Source organism: Neomonachus schauinslandi, chromosome 11 (assembly GCF_002201575.2).
Source record: "Neomonachus schauinslandi chromosome 11, ASM220157v2, whole genome shotgun sequence".
In the NCBI taxonomy this organism is placed as follows: domain Eukaryota; kingdom Metazoa; phylum Chordata; class Mammalia; order Carnivora; family Phocidae; genus Neomonachus; species Neomonachus schauinslandi.
This window is the reverse complement of record NC_058413.1, coordinates 46,774,980-46,789,078: the sequence shown is the minus strand read 5'-3', so window position 1 is coordinate 46,789,078 and position 14,099 is coordinate 46,774,980. Positions and strand designations below refer to the sequence as shown.

At 37.8% G+C, this 14,099-nt stretch overlaps 1 protein-coding gene across 4 annotated transcripts in view; it reads right to left on the bottom strand.

Moving 5' to 3' along the window:
- SBF2 (SET binding factor 2) overlaps positions 1-14,099 on the bottom strand; it is a 467,712-nt gene that overhangs the window by 33,573 nt on the left and 420,040 nt on the right. For 2 of the 4 annotated variants that reach the window (XM_044919517.1, XM_044919519.1), the window contains 3 exons: positions 12,383-12,579; positions 10,114-10,254; positions 50-234 (listed from right to left, as the gene is read on the bottom strand). In XM_044919517.1, the coding sequence (XP_044775452.1) occupies positions 50-234; positions 10,114-10,254; positions 12,383-12,579 (523 nt within the window). Of the gene's footprint in view, positions 1-49; positions 235-1,584; positions 1,660-9,131; positions 9,228-10,113; positions 10,255-12,382; positions 12,580-14,099 lie in introns of all 4 variants that reach the window. The other 2 variants (XM_044919518.1, XM_044919516.1) reach the window with 2 other exon arrangements.

The window sequence follows — 14,099 nt, the reverse complement described above, 5'->3', positions numbered from 1 at the left end:
CTGCCTTCATCTATCCATAAAGCTTCCAAGTGAGAAAAAGAAATCTTACCCTTAGTTGCGACTTTTCACCAAATATATAAAGGGCCGCTTGGCGTTTCGAGAGCTGGTTTTGCAGGTAGGTGCTGTTACTAAAGGAGGTCGAGTGGTCCCTGCCTGCCAGCCGGGCACCAACATCAATGAAAGATGTTGGAGAGCTGATCAGGCGAGTGCTAGAGCGAAGACTTGCCCATACACCTTCACAAAAGCCAAAATAATTGAGTGAGATAATCTGATGTGGGAATGCCACAGAATAGGGAAAAAGATGCATGCTCTGTAGGTACAGTTTTAGAGGTAATAGCAAATTAACTCATCTAAGTAATCATGGATCATATTGGTCATTTGTAGTTTACTTTTGCAACATATAAGCATTATTCAATACAGCATTTCCATATCACACAATCTTAGGGTTGGAGGGATCTAAGAAGTCACCCAAGTCAATCATATTTTTGCATTTTGATGTAAAGTCAGTACTTATAAATGAATGCTGAGATCATAAATAGAAAGAGTGCATGACACAGGGAAACAAAAAAATGTGGGCAAAAGGCAACAATGAGATAACACGGAGTGACTCAGTTTCTCGGGGTTTCATGAAAGAAGTAAGGAACACTTCCCTGCTTTAGCTTGTCAACACAACAATAAATGTACATTAAGTAATAAATTAGAACTTTACTATACCTACTAAAATCGGAGGCTGGATTTAGAATTAATATTTGTGTGTCATGCCAAAATGACATAATTTTAAACCAGCAAACATTATATTCTCATCTTTTTGTCCCAGTATCCATGAAAAATAGTAAGAAGTTATAAATTTAGTAATGTGCATTTCACTGATACTTAGGAGGTTTTATTTAAAATTTCAGTCAAAAGCAGATGTCTTCTAAGGGAAAGGCCAAAGCTAAGCTGCTAGAAGAATCTCATGTTATAAACTGACCTTACTTACATTAATTAGAGAAATCAAGAATTTCCACATGCAAGTGAAGAGTAAATATTCAATATTTAAACACAAAGGCAAATATTAAGCCTCAAACTTTGACTAACACTGTAGTACCTTCAAAACAACAGAGCCCCTTAGAAAGGTCCATATGGTGTTCATGCTGGTGATGGGGTCACTGGGGTATAGGACACTGCCACTGCTTCCCTAAAGTGAGGTTTCTTCTCTAGATTTAGAAAGGCTCTTTGAGAAGCTTCATTTAATATTTGCCAAATGTTAAATTAATCCATGTTTCTAGGTGACCGGAAGTCACCATAATGTTTGTCTCATCTGCTTTGCTCTTTATAAGCATTTATAGGGTTAGGAGACTGGTTCCCAAGAACCTTTTGTAGGTGATTTCTGCTTAACATGGATGAATCTTTCTACGTAACCTATGAGTTCATCTTAGATATTATGGGAAGTGTTTATAAATGGAATCAGAGCAAATTCAGAATGTGGATGAAAATAAAGGACATAATTTGACAAACAAATGTGAAAAAAGTCACTTGTAACAAATATGCTTTCATATGAAGATGGTTAAAAAGAGTGACACATCAGGACAGATAATACAGTACCTTGATTATGGACTCTTCCCTTAGTTGAAGATTTGGGATTTGACTGAGTAAAACATTTATCTCTGTACCCAAGCACTGGTAAGTGAGATTAAAGACAGAAGGAGGAATGAAATGTAGATAGCAGCAAACATCAGAGCAAATTGAGTAAGAGAAGAATAGGTTATTTAATTTTTGAAATTAAGTTAACATAGGGGGAAAATGTAAATATAATAAAAGTAGAAAATATGATTAACAAAAAGCTGCACAGTCACACAAAAAAGATGAACTGAGCGCCTGTTAAATGAAATGTCAGCACCTGATTATAAATATTATAAGCACAATGAAACGGACAGCACAGCAGAGTGCCACAAACAAATTATACCAAATGGAATAAGCTTTTGAAGATTGTCATTTGGTGAGAAACAAATTTATATAATAAAATTAAGGAATTGGGGGCGGGGTGTAAACATTAGGAATGCATTGGCCCTAGTATTTAAGGAGGTTGATGGATTGGCAAATGCTACGTGTTGTACAACACGTTTGTTCTTTGAGCAAGGTCATCACATCAGGAATGAAGCTCTCGTAACCATTTGGAATAACTAAGGGCATGTTTTTGCAGTACAGCATCAAGCATTGCCACACTATCTTTTTTTCCTTTTCATTTTGAAATTATGTTTATTTTTAATAGATGGTATGAGCAGCAAAAATTCATGATCCTGTGACAATCCCCAATGCCACTAAAAAATACAGCTTGTGATGACTGAAGTAATGACTTCTCCTAAAATCCCTACTTGCACCAAAATGATAGGCAGTATTAGAGATAATACTTTTGTAATTTGAGTAATATTGTTTTTTCCCCCGACAGAAAAACAGTGCTCCGTGACTGTGGCAAACTTCAGCTGGGAGTGACAACAGCAGTGAGTGGTAGGTCACAGTTCTATTATTGCCTGAGCAAAGGAACTGCTCAAGTCAATTAGGGAAAATGATTTTGCATTTATTCAGGATTGAAAATGTTAACAGCAGTATTATTAAGCTATATATTGCAAAACTGCATATGACATAGTTTGATAAAAGAAAAATCATTAGCGGTGTTTTTTCATTTCTGCCTCACTCCTTTAGAAAAAATGAAGGGCATTAATGGCTTTAGTGGCCAAAGGAATTCAGAAAGCTAAGGGTTGTGGAGGCACTGGCTGATTGCACACAAGGAATTCTACTGCAAGACAGAACAAAGACCATGGGACAACATGGTAAAGGCACAAGGCCTCCTGTGTGCTGGCCAGCTCCTCTCCTTTCTGCTAAGGTTTTGAGATTTCCTAAAGGAATATGGGACCCTAAATGCTTATAGTGAAGTTTGACTGGTTGGTTCCTGATTCTGAGATGCTATTCCCTGAACATCTACCACTTTTGTATGTTAGTCTCTTTGACCGGAACTAATTCTCACATTTCTTTACCTGACAAACTCCTTATCCCTCAAGATCCAGGAACAATGTGAACTCCTCTGAAAAGCATTTCACTGTCCCCAGGGTTGTAGACAGCTCTATTTGAACTGTGATCACACTGCACTGTGATTATTTTGCACATTTTATTCTACTAGATTTTGTGCTCCAAAGGGTAAGGACCTTAATATTTATTGTTGTATTCATGCTGGGAGCCTAACATGTAGGTACTAAAAACAGTTGTTGATTATTGTCTTTTGAAAATTGATACATTTGGAGTTGTCATGGTCCTTCTACTGTATCTTCAACTCTGATTATTTGCCCCGAGAGAATGAAAAGAGGGGTATTAACTAATAAAAAAAATTAAGCACTTCCCCAAATAGAGGCTCATTAATGAAAAACTGCCAAGTGTTCATCACATAGCTGAAAATCAACAATGAGCACATGGCCTGTACTGATATGGGGCCAGCAGAGGGCTTTGAGGACTGTAATCCCATCTGGCAGTCATGTTAACCAAAGGCATTACACCCCCCCCCCTTAGTGGTTTCTGTAATCACTTTAGTAGGTCAAGCTGGTATTTTTAAAAAAGTGAAATAGATTAGAATTTGAAAATACTATGTACACTGCATGTGGTACAGATAAATATTATTTCATGAAACTTCTGTTTTAGTATATATACATTTTGCATTGTGATTTAGTGTTACCTGATATAATACTTCTATAATGTAATATAATATAAAATATATTTTTAACTATGAATCACGATAAAAAAAGTTTGTAAGTTGTTGGCCTAGACCTAGAGCAGATGTCTTCTATCTTCTTGCCTTAGGCCTGTGAGAAGCAACCTGGTTTAAGGTAATTTAAATGCAAATGTAGACTTTTCTCCCAGTTCAGTGGAGTATTAGGCAACTATAACTAATAACCACCACAACAATCATGGAACTAACATTGACTGAGTTCCTATTATGAACCAGTTAATAAGTTAAGTGCTTTACATTTATTATTTCATTTATTCCTCATAACTAGTTTAAAGTTAGATACTATTTATTATCTGTGCTTTATAGATGAGAACACCGAGCATTAAGAGGTTTCCTAAATTGCTTAATGATCACACATTAAGTGGTAGCACTGTGGTCTGAATCAAACTCTTAGTGTCTTGTCATGTAAGCAACCATGTGGCCCTGGAACCGTCCAGCAGGGTTTGGCTAAGCGGATTGCTTCAGGGAAGAAGTGGTGCAGCCCATCCCACCAATGGGGATGCACTGCTGTTTAAAACATGAGTGTTTCCTAAGTACGGGTATTGTTCCCTCCATTCTGTTCAGGCCAAAGGAGAAGAGGAAAGAGATGCTTGGGTTGGATGTGGGGATGGGACTGAATTTATCAAGGTGGCCTTATGCCTAGCACAGTGCATGAGGTACACGCTATATTCAGTTACTGCTGCACTAAAACGGACTGAACCAATCCCACTACCAGTTATCCTAGTTGCTAAGTGATCTTGGCCAAGTCACTTCATTTCTCAGAGCCTCTTAAAATATGTATCCTAGAGATTATTATAAGGATAAACTATCACATGTAGAGAAACTTAAAGGGCCATGGAAATATAAAGGATGAAAAATTAAAAGGCTGCCTCCATGTGGCTACTTCTCAAATACACTGAATTATTATATTTTTGTATTTAAGAGGCAGAACCGATTTTCTTTTTTAAAATTAATTAATCAATTTATTTATTTTATTTTTATTTTTATTTTTTTTAAAGATTTTATTTATTTATTTGAGAAAGAGAGAATGAAAGACAGAGAGCATGAGAGGGAGGAGGGTCAGAGGGAGAAGCAGACTCCCCGCTGAGCAGGGAGCCCGATGCGGGACTCGATCTGGGGACTCCAGGATCATGACCTGAGCCGAAGGCAGTCGCCCAACCAACTGAGCCACCCAGGCGCCCTAATTAATCAATTTAAAGTGGGCTCCACACCAGGCAGGGCTTGAACTGACAACCCTGAGACCGAGACCTGAGCTGAAATCAAGAGTTGGACACTTAACTGACTGAGCCACCCAGATGTCCTTTTCATGACATTTTTCTAGTAAACAAAATAATTTATCCAACTTATAAAGTATATGTGCTTTCTGCATAGGGCTCAAAAGTGATTTTAATTTTAAATGAAAAGCAATGTGCTTTATTCACATCTTCACTTTTTCTTAACTAGTTCTTGTGTAAAAGAGGTTGCTTCCCCTGCCTTAGGAACTCATCAACAGGCACACAGAATGCAAAGTGATTGCTCTGACTGAAAAAAGGGTGATGGAGAAGGTGGGGGTTAATCTAAACTCTGGCTCATCATGAGTGAGAAAGGCACATAGTGAAAATAACCTAAGAAGAAAACCAGGACCCAAGATTATGACAATGAAAGGAATGAAAAGACAGCAAAAATACAGAGAAGAGGAAAAAAGGAGAAGGTTAAGAGGAAGATTTAGAGATAGGAGGCTCTTCCCACACAGGATAGATGAGGAACTTCTGGAGAAGTGTGCCTAGCTATCTGGAAAAATGAAGAGACTCTCATTGAGGGGAGGTACAAGGAAATGAACTATTTACAGGGTGTGCATGTGTCTATACCTCGTCTTGCCCTGGCCCGTCTGAGTGTGTGTCTGCCTGTCATGGTCATGTTAATAAGGAATCTTCTAAGACTTCCCAAACTTGCTTGCCCCAGTCCATTCCTGCTACTCTATGTGAAGAGGAATGATACTGTTGGAAGAGACAAAGGAAGCAGCTCTAGGGATCAGAGAAGAAGTTGAAGGAGCCAGGAAACAGCAGTATCTCATCTTCCAGTTAACCACTGGGACGCTGGAAGATTTGGGAGGCTTTGGGAGAAAAGAATTAAGAGATGGAATAAAAAGATAAGATTTATGTTTCTGGATCCTAGTTTAAGATACCAGGATGATGGGCAAAAAACTGTCATAAGGAAACACACCAAGTTCACAGTAATTTTCAGAAGAAAATATTTGGGAAGGGTGTCAGAAATAATAATTATGGCCTCATTATGCATAGAATGGGTCAGAAACAAATTAAATAGGAGATTTTGACCCTAAGAGGTAAACATAGCCTTTTAGATACCTTTGAGAATAGCAAAGAATGAAGTCATGACTAGAATGTAACCACAAATGGGGATCCCTTTGCATAAAAAAGGCTGAGTCTGAGGCCAATATTAAAAAAGAGAAGAAAATGTAGGTGAAACATTTTGGTGAATATCCATGAGCCTTAGGTACTAAGATAGAAGAGATAATTTTGTACCTGAAGTTTATCTTACAAGTCATCTGGCCAAATGGAGGAATAAATAATGTGTTCTTGATGAAGTTTACAAAGGCAAAACTCAAGAGCAGAGCGTGGAAAAACTGTTGACATGCCTTGCTGACAATATAAACTTTCAGATGGTAAACAAAACAATAAGGGGAACTGCAACTTGGAGCCAAATTCTGATCGGAGCTCTTGACAACGGGAATAGTAGGCAGGAACCTTAGGAGACAGTCACTGCAGTATTTTTTTGGTTCAAATTCACCAAGAAATGATAAGAATGAGGTATGTACCTTAAACTTTAAAACAATGGTATTTTAAAAATTCAGAGGAAAGCTTTTTATGACTGTCATGGGTTAAACTATATGCCTCTGCTCCAACTCATATGTTGAAGTCCTAACCCCCAGTACCTCAGAATGTTATCTTATTTGGAAATAGGGTTATTGCAGATGTAATTAGTTAAGATGAGGTCATACTGGAGGAGGATGGACCCCTAATTTTATATGACTGGTGTCCTTATAAAAAGGGAAAATTTGGAGACGGACACCTAGGGAGAACATCATATAATGATGAAGGCAGGTATCTGGGTGATACTTCTACAAGCTGAAGGAATGCCAAAGATGGCTAGCAAGCCACCAGAAGCTAGGGGAGAGGCATGAAACAGATTCTGCCTCATGGCCCTCAGAAGGAACCAGTCCTGATAACATCTTGATTTTGAACTTCTAGTCTCCAGAGAATTGTGAGACAATCATTGTTTAAGACAACCAGTTTGTGGCACTTTGTTATAGTAGCCCTAGCAAACTAAGACAATGACCTTCAGGCCTGAAATCTTAATTCAGAAGATGAGTGAAGAAGGTTGAAAGCTATTAGGAAATCCTGCAATTGCAGAACATTCTGATGGGTAGAAAAAAAGTATCTAAAGAACCAATATGACTGCCAGGAGATGTGCGTAGTAATCTTGGTCTTCAAAGGGGAAAAAGTGAATTTTGTGAAATAGAGCCTTCCTTTATGTTGATTCTGAACCACATTCTAGGATGGATTACTAATGGATAATTTATGATTACTTAGGAAAAGGCACTAATTCCTATAATGAGTCATGGTAAACTAACGATATAATCTTTTGTGATATAATTAACAGTTGGAAAGAGTGGAAAATATCAAATTAAAAAGATTGGCAGAGATTTAGAAATATGGGCCAGGTGGGTTTTAGTAGGACTTTTAACTAGTATATATTAACAGACAATCTCTTTCTTCAGGGAGGCTTCTAAATTTTTTTTTTTTTAAAGATTTTATTTGACAGAGAGAGACACAGAGAGAAAGGGAACACAAGCGGGGGGGGGGGGGGGGGGGAGAAGCAGGCCTCCCGCTGAGCAGGGAGCACAATGCGGGGCTCGATCCCAGGACACTGGGATCATGACCTGAGCCGAAGGCAGACGCTTAGCGACTGAGCCACCCAGGTGCCCCAGGCTTCTAAATTATTTTGATGAAGATTTCTGCCCTTAGGTCTGCCTTGTTCAATATTTTTTAAACAACAAGTTACATTACAGCAGAGGTCATACTGATGCATGACAAGAGGCTAATACATAGGTAGACAGAATCAGGATCCAAAGTCTAAAACAAGAGTCCATATAAAAAAAGATGGAATTTTGTAGGTACAGTACATAATATATTTAGGTTCAAAAATCAACCCTCAAGGCTAGTACTATATATTGTTAAGAACAACAGCACATGGGAAGAGATTTCAAGTGATATTAATGTCAGTATGGGTCAACCTAGTGATGGGGCCATCCTCGTATCTAATGTAATCTGAGGGTGCATGAGTTCAAATCTATGGAGAGTTCACTGAGTGACAAAGATGGTAAATAGAAGGCAACCATTCAAATTGGGGAATTTGGAGTTAATTAAAGTTCTCAGAGTGAAAAGATGATACCAGCTTTTAAATCCTAAGGGCTGTAGTATGGAGATGAAGATTTAGAATTTTCTAACTCTAGAGGGCAGAGCTAGGGCCAATATGTAAAAGTCACATAGTGGCAGATTTTTAGATCAATATGAGAAAGAATTTTCTAACAAATATAGAGTTGCTTACAAATGCAAGGGACTACTTTTAGGAAGAAATGAGTTTCCCATTACTGATGATGTTCAAGTAACTTGGATCATTCACTTGGTATGTTTTCAAGAGGATTCAGCATTGCATGTGAGTGAGAGGAAAAGCCCAAGATTCTATGAATCCAGTGTGAAGTAGGAGATTTTACAATCAAGATAGTTGCTTTGGAATTTCCTCTGAAAAGTAAAAGAATCTCACATAATCTCCAGAGACCAAAGTGGACCACCTCTGGAGCTAAAAGAGCAAATACAAGCCTTTCTCTACTTCCTTATGCCAGCAGTGAAAGCCCAGAGGAAAAAAAGAGTAACCTGAATATCATTCTCTTTTGTTCCCTAACCTAGTATTTCAGAGAATAGGAGTAAAAATTACAGGCACTGGGGAGGCACAATTCTTTGGGTCTCAGATTATTCTTCTCTAGCTGCTTATGTTCTGTGATCAGCTTTGCTACCCTGCAAACCTGAAGCATTGTAGGCTATTCGCAGGGCTGACCATTTAGACATGTTCCCCTTACCTCCCACGGCTTCCAAACTCATCAATATCTAAGATTTCAGCAATTATTATGCCTCTTGTTCCAGAAGGCTAAACTCATCTGTCATGACACCAGTAACAAATTAGATAATTTATTTAGAAAGGGTAATTAAGAACAATTTGAACCATAATTAGTTGATTTAAAACATCACTATCTAGAGTAAAGTTTTCTGATTTTAAGGTCGTATCAGTGCTCAGTTATAAAATCAATCTTACTAACCTCCTCGAGCAAAGCTATTGGATGGGTTTACATCCAAATGTCCTGGCACTACCTGCTTAAGCACAGTGGACATTCTTGAAGTCCTCCTTTCAGTCCCTGAAAGTCAGCCAAAAAGAAGAACAAAAACCACGTCGTTCAGGTTAACATTACTCAAATGACAAAAAGTTATCTTCATGTGTAGCATGTCTAATTGCTGCCAAACATTGTACTTTTTAAGTACCCACAGCTTTAATAGAGATAACAAGGCACTGTTACTATTTCCTCAGAGATACACACATTTGCAAGATTATAGAGAGTTAGGTTTGGCAAGTGCAATCAGAGAATTTAATGATAAATGAAGCAAGGCATGCATGGTGTTACTTTACAAGAAAAGCCACTTTCTGCTTATGTTGAGCTAATTCAAATAGCTGATTAAGCCAAGGAGACCAACTTTTCAAGTCACATGCTCCTGTGTCTAACACATTAGGGTTACCTCTACATGAACCCTTTGGGGTTCCATCACATGATAACTGAAACAGAATATTAGTACAAGTCTTAATGGCTTCATCCAAATCTAGTGAAAACAAACTATACTACAAATCATAAAAGGCTGCAGAAATTTCAGGAATTTCAAACTTACACACAATGATTTACTACATATGCATTTAAATAATCAGGGGTTCACCTTATACATTCAACTTTGTAATAATATGTTAAAGTCTTTGTAAAAACAATTCTAGGAAAAAAGATGACTTGATGTTCCCCACTCCTATTACTCTTTTAAAAAGGAAATAATTGAATCCCCACATTTGGTTACTGTTACTAGACATTAGCAGTGGTATGCTGATTTTTAAGTAAAAGGAGCTAAAGTTATAGCCCCACAGGGTAAAGCTTTAAGGGGTCACACAGAAGGAACAGTATAAATAACTAAAGAGACTAACGCTGGGTTAGAATGAATCTGACCTTTCATAGTTGTCAAGAAGGAAGTATTATCAGATCTTACCTGGAGACAGAGCAAGTGCTGGCCTGACCGTAAGGGCGTTATTGCCACTGAGTTTCTGATGGACAGAAACTGCATTCAGTAAGGCTTGCAGGTATTTTTCTTGTTCTATGCTACTGGAAGATTCTAAAGAGGAGGTAGGAGCTATAAAAGAAAAAGTGAATAAAACAAACTGTCTCTATGTTAATAAAAGAGCTATCTACCTAAGTATCTTATTCTTTCTGTATATAATCTTCAAGTTACCACACCCAAACATAGAAACCAGACCCACTTTGAGCTGTAAACTATTAGATGGCTATCCTCCTTTAATACTGGTTTCACCACACCTACTTCTTGGTTGCCTCATCATCCTCCCAGAAAGAGCCCAGGTCTGGAAAACCAGCACAGGGCTGTCCTTCCAAGCACAGGAGTAGCTTCTCATTATACAAGCAACTCAAAATGAAGAGTCACAAAAGGCAACATCTCCTTGATGATTTCCCTCAATTATCCTGTCCATGCTACCGTCTGGAAGCAGAGGATGGAGTGGGTTCCCTTGGCATCCCAGAGTGGGCAGAGGTGAGAATTCCCCATACTCGTAGCTTTCTTCTAATTCTGCCACACAGGTCTAACAGGGCACATGAACTTGTAGGGGTTTGTTGCAGGAAGAGGAGAGGAAGATGGGGAGAAGGTAGCAACAGCTACTGCCAGATTCCCTGGTCCTTCTAAGAGAGGGGCAGAGGGTATGCAGAGAGGGAAACAAATGTGAATACATTCTAGGTTGGAGGTAGTCTGAGTCTGGTTTGTGTGGAGCAAAGAATCACTGAAACTGGCCCAGGCACCTTAAAGAGGCATCATTCTGAACTCATTAGAAGGACAACAGGTATTAACAAATTTTCTTACATCTTGAATAAAAAAATAATTAGCAAAATTATATTTTACAAACTTTAAGAGGCCATTATTATATTTTATAAACTCTAAGATGTCATTAATTATAAGATGTACCATTATCTTATGTACTAAGAATTAAAAATTCTTCCATTTAAACTATGACAATTCTTTCTGATCACATAAATGTTAAGATGCATCCCAATTTCAAAGATATTAAAATGTAAGCATATGTGCGAGCTCAAAAATATGAAATATTTTTATATTAAAAATATCAGAAACCAGTGGAATAAAATAATTTCAATTTTTCCAATGAAAAGCTCAGTGATATATTTATCAGGGCTCTGAAATGATTCCCTCACTTTACGTAACTTATATGCTGTGTTCTATTGTATCTACTGTGTGGCTTGGGAGGATTTCCCAGTGTCCAAATAGTTCAAAGCCAATTGTGTTTAATTATACCAATGTTGAGACTCCAAGACAGGTAGGATAATGCTGCTGCTGCTGCTGCTGCTGCTGATATGTTGTGTGTGTGCTGCCCTCAGTCAAGTGAACGGTCACAAGGACATACTGGCCAACTTTTAACTTTCAGGAGGAAAATGAATGAGAACAAAAAGGAGATATCAAAAGCACATGGTTTTTTACCTGCTGACCCACAGAACTTGACTTACCTCATTTCCAAAGAGTTAAGAACACAGCCAAACCTAAACTGGATCTGATATCTTGGTGGTCTATTGTTTAATTTTATTGAGCATCTACTATAAACTAGAAATTATGGGAAAGGTCAGCAAAATATAGCTCCTGACTAACGTCAAGACCCCAAACATAGTGCTTAAAAATATCCTCAGAAAAAAGGACAGCAGTACTATCTGCTTTCTTAAGTTGGCTTCCCTCTAGCTTCCTAAAATATCCTTTGCTTGAGAGCTTCTTTAAAAAAGGCAGCATTTTGGTCATTAGTTTGCTGACTTGCTTGTGTGTGTGCATGTGACTTGTAGGAATGAGATAAAATATCTCATATTACATGGGACAGAGAATCCCTACTTGCCTCTGAAGCTGTTAAATACATTTGGATGCTTCCCAGAAGGAAAGAGAAAGATTAGCATAATCTAGTTTCCATCTGTGGATACTTTGGTTTGCTGAAATGAAAATAGCCTAGAACCAAAGACTTTATTATGATAATTTCTATTAAAATCCAAATATAGACAGACATATTAAGCAAGATGTCAAATTCAAGGTGTAACCCCCACATTGTCAAGTAGTACATGTTTTATATTGCACAGTGGAAAGCCTGCGTGTGAGAGAAGGCTCAATATAAGGGCACAATTGGCATTCCCAGATATTACTTCCTTTATTTTTAGGAATTCTCTGAAGTGAAATGATCATAACTGTGCTGCAGAGAGATGCTTACCTGCCTGAGGGGAGTTCTGAGATTTGAAAAGACCAACTACTCCCTTCCCATGGAATCCTCCAGATCGGAGAAGCAGGGTACTGCTTCTTGAGTTCTTCCAACATACAACAGGCAGGCGATTGTGTCGATAGCAGCGGGCAACTCTTGGTAAACTACTGTCTTGTACAGCTTGAGGTACAACTAAAAGGCCAGGATAGCTTCAGGGACATGGAAAGGAGAAAGAGAATGATTGGGATTGCAGGGGGTGGGGGGGAGAACAGGAAAGAAATGGGGGGAGAGGGAGGGGGGGAGAGAGAGAGAGAGAGAGAGAGAGAATATGAGAACATGAATATCATCATATCCCATAATTTTCTAAGGCTCAGAAACATACTGGTTGAAGGTTAAGATACTTTTTTTAAACATGGAACTTAGTTTCAACTCAGTTCTCCAGGGGTTGAGAAGAAACAGCCGAGATGTGAAAACAGCTAAATAAATCCATTAATCTGTAGTCTTTTTTGAAATAAGCCCCCTTTAGTGATACTGCAGACTTCTCCGGAATAACCTAAACTTAGAAAATAAAAATGCGATATAGAATTACTAAAAAGGCCTCTGTTAAACTGATGATTCCCTTTGCGTTACACACTACTTTTTGTCAACTTGAAATAAAGATTGTAAGATTACTGGATTAATAACAACTTTATGAGGATGACAAGCCAAATTATCAACTCAATAGTCTGCTGAAATGACAAGTGAGCATAGAGTACACTAGTATTAGCCTGCATGAGATGGTGAAAGAACTAAAAATCAAAACCAAATGATTTTTGGTATGAGAACAGTATGTTCAAATGTCAAAATAAGTTTAAATATTAACACTACATGTTGATAATTTTTTTAAAAAAGATTAGCTCATGAAGTTACAGGATATGATGCTGGGAAAATACAAAACAGACAGGAGTACTTTGTTTTTATAGATTAGGAAACACAAGAAGATAGGCAGGTTTCAGAGTCATTTCCTTTAGTTTATTTAGAAATACTATTCCAAAGAGATTTCATATTAGAAACCTCCCAACCTCTAATCCCATATATTTGCATGTGAGTATGTTTGCTCTTCTTCCTCCTTTTTTTCTTTTTTTTTAAATATAGGCTCCACACCCGGCTTGGAGACCAATGTGGAGCTTGAACTCACAACCCTGAGATCAAGACCTGAGCTGAGATCAAGAGTTGGATGCTCTACCAACTGAGCCACCCAGGCACCCCAAGATAACTGTACTCTTAATCCCTATCACCTATTTCATCCATCCCTCCATCTACCTCTCTCTGGTAACAATCTGTCTGTTCTTTATAGTTAAGAGTCTGTTTTTTGGTTTCTCTCTCTCTTTTTTTCTTTCTTCATTTGTTTTGTTTCTTAAATTCCACATATGAGTGAAATCATATGGTATTGGTCTTTCTCTGACTGACTTATTTTGCTTAGCATTATACTCTCTAGATCCATCCATGTTATATTCTAGATCTATCTATGCTGTTGCAAGTGGCAAGATTTTATTCCTTTTTATGGCTGAGTAATATTCCATTACACACACACACACACACACATATACACACACACACCACATCTCCTTTATCCATTCATCAATTGGGCTGCTTTCATAATTTTGTTATTATAAATAATGCTGCTATAAACATAGGGATGCATATATTCTTTTGAATTAGTATTTTTGTATTCTTTGGGTAAATACCC